Source organism: Vicugna pacos, chromosome 5, assembly GCF_048564905.1.
Source record: "Vicugna pacos chromosome 5, VicPac4, whole genome shotgun sequence".
Classification (NCBI taxonomy): domain Eukaryota; kingdom Metazoa; phylum Chordata; class Mammalia; order Artiodactyla; family Camelidae; genus Vicugna; species Vicugna pacos.
In genome coordinates this window covers 73,665,105-73,679,061 of record NC_132991.1, presented here as the reverse complement: position 1 = coordinate 73,679,061, position 13,957 = coordinate 73,665,105, and the positions used below count along the sequence as shown (strand labels likewise).

At 35.3% G+C, this 13,957-nt stretch overlaps 1 protein-coding gene across 1 annotated transcript in view; it reads right to left on the bottom strand.

Annotated features, from left to right (window-relative positions):
• Positions 1-3,166: 3,166 nt before the first annotated feature.
• STK17B (serine/threonine kinase 17b) overlaps positions 3,167-13,957 on the bottom strand; it is a 33,284-nt gene continuing 22,493 nt past the window's right edge. Inside the window, exons 4-8 of the mRNA XM_072961565.1 lie at positions 12,210-12,354; positions 11,007-11,133; positions 9,430-9,478; positions 8,067-8,246; positions 3,167-6,589 (exon numbers count right to left, since the gene is read on the bottom strand). Coding sequence (XP_072817666.1) covers positions 6,307-6,589; positions 8,067-8,246; positions 9,430-9,478; positions 11,007-11,133; positions 12,210-12,354 — 784 coding nt within the window. The 3' untranslated portion in view covers positions 3,167-6,306. The remainder of the gene's footprint in view (positions 6,590-8,066; positions 8,247-9,429; positions 9,479-11,006; positions 11,134-12,209; positions 12,355-13,957) is intronic.

Here is a 13,957-nt window from a genome sequence, read left to right as displayed (position 1 = left end):
TTGTTATAAGGCCTTTACTTTTAGGTGTGGAATATATTACAAATGAATTAAAATGATAGAGATGAAGGAGCAGGAGAGTACAGCCTGCTGGTTCTGGAAGCCAAGGCATGACCAGGCTGAGAGTACCCAGCGGAAAGTCATGCCAATGGCTTTCTATCAAGGAAACATCTTCAAGACATTGCCAAACCAAACTTGGGTCCCCTGGCCCAACACACAGCAAAACCAACCTATTGACATCTTACTGTGATGAAGGAAAATAGAGCATTTACCACAAGGCATCAGACAAGGAGTATGGGCAGCTAATGCTCAACAGACCCCAACCTCCCACTGATAAAGTGACGGAGAGGGTCATGGGGAATGTGATCAGCGCATGTACAGTTTTCTGAATGATGAGTGGTGAGGTAACTAGGTGAGGTCACAGGGGTTAACACTATCAATCTTCAGGCTCCAACCAGTCTAGGGGGATACAAGTTCATGGTACCACTCTCTATCTGGTTGGGGTATGGTTTCTGCAAAAATCCCTGAGGATTGTGCATTAGAATTCACCTTTGAGACAGAGCTGGGAGTCCTTGGGGATGATTTATTGTTTAAGTTATGATTATTTCTCTGCTTGACTGCCCTTTCATTATTTCTGCATTCCTTAACTTTTTCAGTCATCAACTGTTAGTCCTTGTTTCTTTCTCTTCCTACTCATGCAGCGCCTAGGAGGCCACAGGACATTTCCATCTTTTTTCTTTGCTGACCACCAGTAAGCAGGAGCACACTGGGAGTTCTGCCACTGGGAAGGCTGCTACGTAGGTCTACCCATTTTCAAAGATATTGAGAATCAGAGTGTGTTTATTGACTTCTAATAAAAGTATGAAGTTTATAGTAAGCACTATAAAGAGAGCTAATGCAAATGGTCTTACTTGGATCAAAAGTTAGGAACATGCCCTTTCAAGTTCCTTCTCCAATACATGAGCGGATTCTCACATAACTTGAATTCTATTCCTGGCGAATCCAGATCTGTAGAAATCTTTGGACCACATTGCTTTGGTATCTTTAGTACAGTGTTTTCTCAGTAACTATCCAGAGAGATGTTAGCGTGGTCAGTCATCATAAGACAAAGTACATATTGGGTTCCTCGCTTGGAGGTTCCCAATAGAAATTAAAGCCTCTAAGGAATCCTACAGTAAAAATTCATCTTTAACACTGTTGAACATGGTATTTCTAAAATATAAATGGATATACATACTTTCTTTGCCACACATCTAATGACATTATGAGAAATGTGAGTTTGGAAAACATTGATGATTCTGTCAGTTAAGATACTTTCAGCTGCAAATAATAGAAAACCCAAAAGAGAGTGGCTTCAACTAACAGGGCATTTTTGAAAATCACAGACAGAAAAATCAAGAAGATGTCAGCCACCATTACTTGGGACATTGACGTCAGCGTCAACATCTCCAGGATTCCCTTGTCCATTTCTTCACAGTTACAAGATGATGGAAGCAGCACCTATTCCTTTGCATATTGTCTCCAAAAGCAGAATTAAGTAGTTGTGACAAGACATCGTCAGGTCTGCAAAGCCTAAAATGTTTGTATATATTATAAATATATAGAAAAGGCTCTTTAGAGAAAAAGTTTGCCAACCCTTTTCTAGATGATGTAGATAATCTAGATCTAGATCAAAGACCATGTGCCAGTAAGAATCAAGGGGGAAATGACTATGGGATCTATAAAGAGATGTCATTGATAGAAATTAATGACTAATTGAAAGAGGTGCAGTAAACAAAATTTTTAGAATGACACCTAGAGATTTCCAGTTGTGATGTGTTGGTAAATAGTGCTTTGTTAACTAAGGAAGGTAACATGAAGCCAGAAAGTTAGAGTGAGGAGATGATTACAGAAAGGGAGAATATGTTCATGATTTTACTTAGAGTTAGAGCTACTTTACGTCTGAGATACTTCTATCCAAATAAAGATAATACATATAACTTCAATGTCCTGGAGAAAAACTGGGGCTAAAAGGAAAAACTGGGGAATGCCTATGTGCCAGAAAAATATGATGAAACCTGAAAGTGCTCACAATTAAAAAGTTCCAACATATATCAATTTCTCTTTCCTATGAATTGTCTAATCTGCACACCATTTCTAATTACACTTCCTACTTCTTATGTGATTTTAGCATGTACAGTTGACCCTCAATGTTCACAGACTCCATAGTTGCAAATTTACCTATTTGCTAAAATGTACTTAGAAACCCAAATCAACACACCTGGTGCTTTCACAGTGATTTGCAGACATGTTCACAGTGGTGAAAAATCTGAGTTGCCTGACATACATATTCCCAGCTGAGAGTGGGTGAGGCTCTGCCTTCTTACGTCAGCTGTCACACTATGAGACAAATGTCCTTTATGTGGTCTATTTAGTATCATGTTATCTGCTTTTTGTTGGTGATTTCACTGTTTAAAATGGCCCCAAAGCATGGTTCTGAAATGCTATGTAGTTAGTGTCCCTATGCACAAGGCTGTAATGTGCCTATGGAGAAAACAGATTAAGTTTCGTGCAGGTATGAGTTACAATGCTGTTAGCTGAGTTCAATGCTAGTGAATCAACAACACACATGAAACAGAAACACACATAAAATTATCTATTGATCAGTTGACAAAAATGTTATGAACAGAAGCTTACAGTCACGTATGCCTGTATTTCCTGTAGGAGCGATGCTTGAGTATTCACTGTTTCTTTGTGCAAACTTTATAGAACGTGACTACTATAAATAATGAGAATTGATTGAACCTTAGTCCACAACCAGACTATACACTTCTTGAAGAATTCCTTATTGATCTTTTTTTTTAATTCAATGTATTTAACCTAAAACAAAACCAGTTTACCCATTTCTGGGTGGGTAAGAATCTCTTATTCACCTTTATGCAACATGTAGTGAGTGCACTGCCATTCACTGACATTTTCTAAAAGTCTCGGTTATTACTTACAAGAAGAGACTAGACCTTCTTGTTTCCAAATGTATGTGTCTTCTCCAGCAGACAAGATCTAATCAACATACCTGTGTTGGAAAGGGAGTTCAAAGATGATGTGGGTTGAAGGACAGAGCCTCCAGGCAAAGAGGTTTGCTTTTAAGCATAACAAATTTATAAATAATTTAAAGCGAGACAACCACCAATGTAAAAAAGTGCTTTTTAATTTTTAACCAAAAGGATCATTAAGTTGACGTAATAAGATTTTTTTTTTTAAACCGGAGTATTCATAACAATGTAGGTCAATAGGTCTAAACATGATTATTGAATAAAAGCTAAGATGGAGGGCAGTTGGAATTTGTGTGAAATTTATCATTGAGTTTAAAGTTCTTTAAACTTTGATAAACTTATAAACTGATAGTAATTCCCCAAGTGGGAAGTCAGATAATTTTAATACAATTTTAAATTAAAGTACAATTGTTTACACAACAATGAATAAGGACAAGTTTCCAAGTCAGATATCAAACTGAAAATTCAAAAATAAACAGAGGAAATGTAAACAGTTATAAAATATCAACAGTTACAAATGCTGCTTAGAGCAAGGCTGTTCCAAGTATGGCCCATGAACTATTTATGACCCATCCAATGAAAGAAAGAGTTTTTGTTGCAGAATGAAAATAACTGTGTCACTAACCGGCTGACTTTTTTTTTACGAGACTTTCTTGATAAAGGAAGCAACATATTGATTCATATTCTGGCACAGGTGCCTTATCTCCTCACAAACTGGAGAACAGGTACTGCTGACTTCTCTACATTACCATTATAATTGTACTGCTCAGTTAGGTTAAATTTACTGTGGGGAAAAAAAAATTAAAATGACAGTTATAACTGTTATCTATACCTCATCTATTTTTAATTCTATCTATCCAGAGATCCTATCCAAAAAGCAAATTAAAGTTTTTTAAACTCAGCACAATTTGACATTAATCCTCAGATGTGTTACAGACATTTATTTGCCTCAGAGGGGCTCTCCATATTCTCACGTGACTGATATGCCATCTACTTTTGATAGACATTTGTTTCCAATCTCGGGAGGAAAAAGAGTAAGAATTGAGTCACACGTTAATAAGTTCTCTCTAAACATTATTTTCATATTTCAATCACAGAAAATAACTTCACCTTTATGGAAAAATGGACTTATACTGTTTGTGCAACCACTAGTTCCTTTTTTACAATAAAAATTATTAGGATAAGAGGTATGGAAACTTACAATCCTGTGTATTCTATTAACTAAGGGGAAGCAGATAAACTATTTTAAGATTCCTCAGAGTAAAAGAAAACGAGTATGAAATATTTTTAAAGAAACAGTTTATAATTTAAAATTGAAACATTTTTTGATTTTTGTTTTTCAGTATGGCATAATTCATTCAGAAATTTAAAAAAATAATATGGTCTTTGTAAAAGCAATAATTTCCTCTTTTTCCAAAGGCTGGCCTACTAAGCTTTACCTGCATTAGCTTAATACTGAAGGCAAATAAATGAACAAGCAACAGTTTAGGAAAAAAACTCATCTGTTTTAGATATACAAGAGCCCAATTTAGCTTCTACAATGACTAGTTTATTGAACCAATAAACTACTTCTTACAGAATTTAAATGTATATTTACACGTTTTAAGAAGAGAGCTCCTTTGGCACCTGAGTTGAGTACAATATACTGGAGGGAAGAACTCTAAGAGAAAGTTGTCTAAGGACTATATTTTATCTCGATACATATATACATACATCTATACAAATACATATACACATATGCACAAACAGAGATAATTTTTCCTTTAAGAAATGAAGATGTAAAAGGAATTCACCATTTACCCAAATAAAGTGACCTCATGGCTATTAAAAAGTTTTAAGTTATCTGGAGTCTTAACAAATTTTAAGAAGATACAGGTTTTAGAGGCATATATAATTCAAAGGGGAAAAAGAAAAACTCAAGGATTTCTTTTGACAAAACCTAATTTCTTTCAATACAGTAACATGGTCATGAAGTTACAATTATCTTAATATGACAATATAAGAGTTTTAAATAGTCTCCAGGTGGAAAGTCATCAAAGATTACCCAAAAGGAGTCAATTCCACCCCTGCTGGAGGACTGAACATAGTCACCAGCCACCAATCAAACATTCTGCTGTTCCTGGAAGATTACTGCACTGGTCCCAGCAAAAGACCATCAAAGGCCGCGCCGCACATCCTGCTGAGTGCCGTAGCTCCCTAGCAATTTCACACAAGAACTTAAGAAGAGTTGCTGTCAGCCTCTTTTATGATCACATCCACCTTGCTGCTGCTGACTTGGGCACTGTGCTAATAGTCCTACGGGTGCCATGATATATTTTATGCATACTTCTAGAATTCTGGATGATAGCTTGTATTCTAAGACTTAGAAGACACCCAAAACTCTGTAAACTCTGTAAGTCAGTCAGGACTTTCTTCTACATTCAATTAATAAATATGTTTGGCTGTCAGAAAACAGAGCACAATCAGTTTCACCAAAGTATCCTCTACTCCAGAGATTCTGGAGGGTGGAAATCCTCCACACTGGCACACCAAGTGTATACAAGTGTATACATCTCTTAGACTTTGTTAAATCTGAGTAGCTGAGAGTGGGCAAAAGACATGGGTTAAAAACGATGCCATGCTGCTCTTTTTTTCCACTTCAACTTGTACAGGATGTCCCTAATCCAATTTCTAACTCCCTCTCTGCTCTGGTTGAAGGACCTACCTCATATAGTAGACCATATGTAATGGAAATCTTATGCAACTTTAAAGTATCCATGACTGAAAAACATTTTCAAGTATATACTATCTCTTGAGCATCTATAAAATAGTACATATTCTTACTTAAACTTGGCATTGTTATCCTAAATAATGTTCTGTCAATATAGGCATGGTGTAGGACTTACCTTAGAGAATTATTGAATTCAAATGTGTTCATTTTGTTCAGTTTACATTAACCATAATATAATCCAAATCAATTTTTTCCTGGTATGTAATACATTTTGATAAATCCATTTGAAATTGAATTCCTTCATTAACATGTAAATTCACATGTACAATTTTATTTTTTGTCATATATTTAAATATTTTCTTCAATATTTTCTTGATATCTCAGTATAGGAAATGAAATTATGCTAGTAACTAATAATTTAGCATTAAAACACTTCCTTAAAATCTTCTATGCCAAAATGCATTTACAATATAAACATGCCATGTAAATGAAGCTACAAATCACAATCTCACACTGGAGTGGATTTCAAATTCCAAATTCAGTCCAAATGAGTCAAAGAGAAAACTGCTAACAGAGCAAATCTGAAACAAGTTCATGGGGATTGGATAATGAGTCATCAAAGCGAAATCTTTTGGACACCATGCTGCTATCCTCCGGGATGTTCTCTTTGTCTTCTCGGTCACTGCAGGTTCCATTACAAGAGGCTTTAGAAGTCTTGTCTTCAGAGGACTTTATTGTATGATCTGGACTTTGAGAGGCACTGGAAGTTTCTTCAGGGTGAAACAAGTTTCCAAAGTCCCACTGCTGCAGCCAAGAATGAGAAAGGCAGATTTCTGCTGTCGGTCTTTTCCTTTGAAAGAAAAGACCAAGGGAAAATTGAGAACTAAAAATCAACTTGGAGATGTCTGCAGTTTGATATATTATAGACTAACTTTTTATGAAAATAACACACAATCACAGTACAGAAGGGAACAGTAACAGAAAAACTAGAGTACTTAGAGGTTCTTTACTTCTGACATGTGCTGAAAATTCAGTTTATCATGGAGCTTGCAGATGAGACTAACTAGTCAAAAAGCTTGGCATGTTAGCCCCACAAATAAAAATTAGCAAACTTATGAAGACTCTTGGGTTTACAAACTCTTTGAAGGAAAACACATGTAAATAATTTATATCTTGACTATTATTTTATGATCTTAAGAAGCAATAGCTGTTAAATCTTGAAAATAAAGGCTACTATTCAATGATGTTTATCCAACATTTTGAGTTTTAAAATTTTGTTTTCTCTTGTGAAAGCAATATGGTCAAATATCACAATATTTCAAAAGGAAGGAAAACACCTGTCTATACTCAGAACTCCGCCTTAACACAACCATCATTATCATTAGAACCTATGTGTCCTTAGTCTTTGTTTTTGTGCTCATTTTTCTCTGACTGTAAAAAAACTAAGGTGCTCATTATGGAAATCTTAGAACCTAGGTTACAATATTTAAGAAAATGAAAACTGTTTGTAACCAAAACCAAATAGTATTATTACTGTGTCTACTAAATAATCATTCATGTGCACAACAGAGCTAGTGAGAGTTTGTTCAGCCTTGCATTAAGCCAACAAAATAATTAACAAACCTATGAGGTTTTCCCCTTAACAGATAAGGAAACAGTCCTCTAGCAGATTAAGTAACTGGCAGAGAAAAAAGACCTGACAAGTAACAAAACCAGGATGCCAGCCCCAGGCACCATATCACAGCTTCTGCATTATGTACAGCCAGGCTGTTTTAAAGTAAACAGGGCTGAGCCCGGTAAAGAAAAGAGAGGTCAGCTTTTTCTTTTCCTGCTTTGAAGTTGTCAACAGGTGACATAAGAGTCCTAAGCCGTAGTTTCAGGTCCCTTCTTTAGCAGGCAGTCAAAGAGTATCTGATCCTTAAAGATTTGACAATTGGTAATTTGGACTTGTTATATAATTATAGTTATTTAACCACAAATCATTCAAAACAAAGTCTTATCATCAACAGCCAGGTGTATTGTAAACCTATTTCTAATTATTTTGGTGGGAATTTCAGAGACTAGTAGCAGGTTGAGAAAGAAAAAACCCAAATCTCTTCACTCCAAGATTTCCTGTTGTATATTTTGTATTTTCTATGTTTGAAGTTATCGATTTGTTACTTAATGATCTCTCATATTTCCCCATCTCTCTCATACTGTCCCCGTTTTACCTGAAATTTGAGAGTATACTTCTGACAATTTTATACTGTCTTAGGATGTATCTTTCTTAATAGACATATATAATTTATTTTGTAATAGTATTTAAACAAATTAATATTATTACTTACTCTGGATTTTTTACTAAAAGGCTCTGGATAAAGTCTGTGGCCAGCTGTGAAACTGATGAAAAAGTTTCTTCTGAATAATCTACATTAACTTGAGAAATATTGAGGTATGTTTCTTGATTATCTTCTCCCACAAATGGGGATGTATGAGTTAACAACATATATGCTATTACACCAACATTCCTGAAAAAATAAATAAGGGAGAAGATGGAAATTGAAAATGTATGTTCATCTTAAAACATTTATATAAAGTAAAATTGATTTTCAACATATTCCTGTCCTCAAAACTTGTATAGCTAAACTAGATTTAAATTGCTTTTCAAAGTTCCTACAGTATACTACTAAAACTGAAATAATTGTGTTATCTCAAAGTCTGCCTCACAGAAAAAGAATGTGAGGCGCTTGCACGTGTGTGTTACTTACGTAATCATGATGTATTAAATATGTATCATTATGCCTACAGTCTGCCCTTCACGCAAACACCTGGTACCAAGTGCACAGAGCTACTTTGAGCAGCATTTCCCAAATGGTGTCCAATGACATAGTATTGATCTGTGAGACATGAACACAGTTCCATGCAAATAGAGTCTGCAGGTTTGGCAAAGCATAGCATTGGGCAGGGAGGCAGTGATTGTTTTTTAACTGCAAAACTTTTAGAATCGTAAAGCGTTAATGACAAGTCCTGTGCTCAGGAACCAGAAAAAGACAATAAATGTAGCACCTATTTCACCCACTTATTTAGCCACAGGACCCTTTTTCTTTAGCAAACCCATTATAGTCCATTCATGGAACACAGCGAATAAGTCCAAACTCATTCACTTGGACTTATGGAGTCAGTCCTCCACTGTGGTCCCAACTAAAGCTCCAGTATCAATTTGAGATCTGCTGTACGCCAGTCTCTGTGCAGACCACACAGACTCACAGTACCCTAGAGAGATACTCTCATAAAACTAAACTTTTGCATGGATCTGACCTCATTTCTCTGCTGAGCAAATACCCTCCTAGTTCTGCTAGACCTGGGTCAGATGTCTCCCATCTGGTACTTGTCTGCTGCTTCTGCCACGCTTATTAAATAGCATTTCATCTTTATTATAGAACATGTAGCATAGTTCTGCAACTATTCCATTCACTTATTGAGTCTTCCTCCAAGAAAAGGGTTCTCCTATTCATTCGTATACTTTTGGCTCAGAGCCAAAGTGTAACTTAAAAAGAACAGACAGGTGAATGTCTTCCTGTGACATAATAATGATTCTTGAATAAAACCTCTTAAAGAAAGGGTTATTATTTACATTTGGAATCAAAGAACCCTAGAATATACACTAACCAGCTTTAAATAAAGGCATTTAAGTAATTAACAAAGTCTTACCACATATCTGTTGCTGTGGTAATAGGATCATAGTTCAGGATTTCTGGAGCTAAAAGAGAAAATAAAATTCAAATTTAATAATGATGAATTTAAAAAGATGAAAATTACTTTATATTAAACTAGATTTAATTTTAAAGAACTACTAACATAATCCATAGAAATTCTGCATCATATTAATTATCCTATGATTGGACATTTAAACGTATCTAGTATTGAGAAAATTTAACAACCAGATGCACTAATTATATTTTATAACCAAAAGCACTAATTATATTCTTGGAGGAACCAGTAGCTATAAAGCATTTTTAAATCATTAAGATTAATCTCAGGAAAAACAATTTAAGAAGAAGTAAAATGTAAGAAGCTAGAATCTTTTTAAAATTTTAGTTTTATTACTCTGTTAGGAATTAGATTTGAGTCATTTTATCAGAATAATTTAAGTTCTTCTTCCCAGGGTAAATAGAATCATATACATTTACAATGACATTATGAGCAAATTATGCTTCCTGGAAGGGTTGTAGATTTTTAAATAGATTAAATATCTCTCTTGAACTATCAAAAACCTTGTTTCTTAAGCAATTAGTTTCCCACCATCTCCTCCCCTGCCAAATTTTTTTTAAGTGCAACATAAATTCTCTATACTTTATAAACATTACCATGAATTTCAAATTAGTAGAGTCTAAACTAGGATCTATGCTTGAATAATAACTTTTTTGTTTCACAGTATGGTTTCATAATTTCTCCAAAGAGAAACTGTTTCCTAAAGCCTAACAGTTTTATTAACAAAGCTTCATACATAATTGTCAGCCTCCATTGCACCACCTGCCACCTTCTCATATACTGTGAGCTGTGTTATCTGTAATAACAATCTTTATTCTAGGCCATTACAGCCTCTATTAGCATTCAAAAGTTAGTACTTTGCTTTCTTTCTCATTTTGAGGAAAGCCAGCTGCCCAGCTGAGTGACACGTGTTCTGTTCACCTGTATCCCACAGGAGGATATCAACATGAGCAACAACAAAAAAGTGTAAAAAGATCGTTACCATAAATTAAAGCGCTTTAAATTTATATGCTATTTCATACAACTTAAAAATCTTTCGTCTCATGATCTAATTTGTTGACTTAGTACAACATGCCTAGAGTATCTAATCATTGGTTCTTTTTGGTATGTTTCTTCTTTAAAATCCTCCTCTGACAACCCTCAGCAAAACCTCACCAGGACAGAAGCAAAAGTGATGTCTACCCAACAAACAGGCTTCAAATGCAGGAATTAATGGGCCATTCGATTCTGTTTTCCTCTTTTCCCATTTTCTCCTGCTCCCTAACTTCTCTTTTACCTATTTTTCTTTATGTACAAAGCTTTTACACACAAACATTAAACTTGTAAGTAACATGTCCAATGTCGTATGAATTACAGTTCACCACAGTTCATTTAAATGTGTCATAAACAAATTTGAAAGCACTGAAATACTTGACCCAAATATATCCTGGAATTACATGCTCTAAAATATAGTTCTATCGAAGTATCATAGAGTTAATAAATCTCAAACAGTATAGAAAATAAAAGGAAATTCTTACCCAAGTATTCTGGCGTTCCCATGATTTCCCGAAGTTCACATGCATTTCCGATTTTTCGAGACATTCCAAAATCTACAATTTTTATGTCCCCAAGAGGGTAAATGCTGCTCAATAATATATTCTGTGGCTAATAAAGCACAACAGAAAAATGATAAGTAATCTACACAATAAAAGTATACCAGTCTCAGATCAGAGGTAAATTAAGTGGAACTTACTGTTTAGCTATAAATTTTTTTATAATTTTATTATTAAACATTTTATCGAGTCATTCATCAAACATTTACTGAACTACTATTTAAGAGGAGCTATATATTCAATAATAAATAAAGTAAAAAGTACACTCCAAGAGGATTCTTGATTTGAAAAATAAAATGATACATAGATAGATTGATTCATTATGAGATGCAGAATACTCAGGAGTAAAGACTACTTAAGTCTGCCCGTAAGAAAGTCCTAGAAGGCTCTGCTGTGGAGATATGTTTGAGCTGAATCTTAAAGGATAAGGAGAAGTATGCGGGCTAGAAAAATGCTCCAGGGAACAGCACAAAAGAAGGCATGAAGGAATAAAAATGCAGAACCAGAAAATATTTCAGTACAGTGTGATGGTTCTAGTATATGAAAGGAGATAGCCCAGGAAGAGAAGAGTCCAATGTTCAAAGAATAAGAGACAGCATGACTCAGATTTTAGGGTCCCTGTATGGCTGCAGAGGAAGGATAAAGAGAAAGGATAGTAACATGAGAGATGGAAGTGGTATCTCAGGGCTTGGGGAAGGGTCTGGGAGGGAAAAAGGAGAAGCCAAAAGACTGAAAAAGCCTCAAGAGAAAGATGATGCATACAATGGGAGCAGAGGAACAAGGACGAGTAGGTTATCTTCAAGACGGAGATCAGAATTAAGTATTTTGGAGATAGTTCTGTAAGAAAGAAAGTCCGGGATGTGGCAGTAAGAGTGGGATGGAGTGGCATATTTGTAGGATTAGAACACACAGTAATGAGGGGTTTTAAGAGCCTAGTGATTAATTTGAGCTGCTCACACATGCAGCCTTCTCTCTGCCAACACAAAATTAAGTCCGTGTAGCACGTGTGCAGTCTAGCTGAGCATGACCCAACTGTCGTTTCCTATCAATACCAGCTCCCAACTGTGCAACCCGAGAGCAGAGAAAGAACAGAGGTGCAGTGCTACTTAAAATCACATGTTACGTTACCTTTAAATCAAGGTGTACGATGTTATTCTGATGTAGATAATAAACTCCTTCAAGTATTTGTTTAATGAGTCTGATAATGTCATTTTCAGAGACCATTTCAGCCAACTCAGGTAAACACAAATTGAAAATTTCTCCACCTGCAGCACTGAAACAAAATTCAAATAACAGAAATTTGAAAAATCATTGATCTAAAAATGACCACTTTTAAATACTGTCTACTTGTTAAGTAAAGGACACCCAGCCACCTAAACTTTCTCCTCTTTCTACACACACATTTAAGGAGGATCTAGGAGGGGGCTGGGAGGGATCTTTTAAGGAATAAAAAAAATGGTAAGAATATTTCAAATTCTGAGTGATAGAAAATGAATATTCAATAGTAAATAAAATTGAATTGCTTTATAATTCAATAATAATTGCCTTAATGCTGCAATAAAAATAGCGAACACTATGAGCTCAGCTCTGCTCTATTTTATTCATTTATTCCTTATATATAGATATAGATCTCACCTATTTTGATCCTCATGACAATCATGTAAGGGAGGTGGTTATCATTCCCATCTTAGAGATGAAACAAGTACAAAGAGGTTGCGTTACTTGTACAAGGTCACATAGGGTTGGGGGATGGCCGAATCTGAATCTGTATAATATGCATAAGAATCTGCATTCTTAATTAGTATCCTGTACTGCAGCTTTACTAAGAATACTTGGGGACAGAACCCTAAAATTTTTTTTCTCTTTTTTTAGGAACTGAAAATCTAAAGAATGTTGACAAAGACATATGAAAAATTCCAGGTTTGGAATCAAATGATCTAAACTTAAATCCTAAATCTGCTATTTACCAGCAATATAACTTAGGGTCAATCACTTATTTGAGCTTCCTCATCTGTAAAACAGAGATATCATGAAACTCACCAGATTATTTTTGAGGACTAAATATAAATAAACAAGATAAAATTTATCAGAACATCATTCAAAAAATCTAGATGGTTATTAATCAAATTTATAAGGTATGTTTGGGAATATCTCAAGTAAAGCATATTCTGTGTGACAAAACAGACACTCATTTATTCTACAAAATACTATTTCAACCCCTTTGGTTCACTGCTGTATCCACAGCATCGAAAACAGTTTCTGATGTGTAAAAGTTATTCAGTTAGTTGAATGAATGAGTGATGGAATAGGCAGTCATTCTTTAGAACAGCTGAGACTGAAATTCAGAAGTCAGAAGTCTTGCTGATTGTCAGGAGGAAGAAGCATTTACACTTTATAATATTCCAGAGAAAGCTGTGTGACAGCTGCTAAGGCCTATGTGTGAAGCCTCCAATCATGTACACTTCACACTTCACCGCTCCAGCCCCACAAACTCCCAGGAAATTCATAAGAAATTAACTTTCATATTTGTCTCAAGGTATCATAAAGGTAAAGATAAACTGAGTATGAAAAATTTAGTTTGCTATCAAATTTGTAGTAGTGAGCTCAAAAGCAGGTATTGGAAGAAAGTACTAGAAATTCACATTCATCTAAAAAGAAGTAAGCTAACCTTTATGAATAGTTATCATTCAGACTGCCTCAGTGGCCCCTCAGTTACACATCAGATGTTTACTTGCTGCAGCTCTGCTCAAGGTCCCCTGAGGTAAGAGGGACTGACTCCCCAGGCCAGGCTGCCAGTGACACCCCACTGCTTCCCTTTCTGATTATGTTGTTTAGTTTTAATGAGATGGATCCTCTCAAAATAGAAAGTGGTCTAA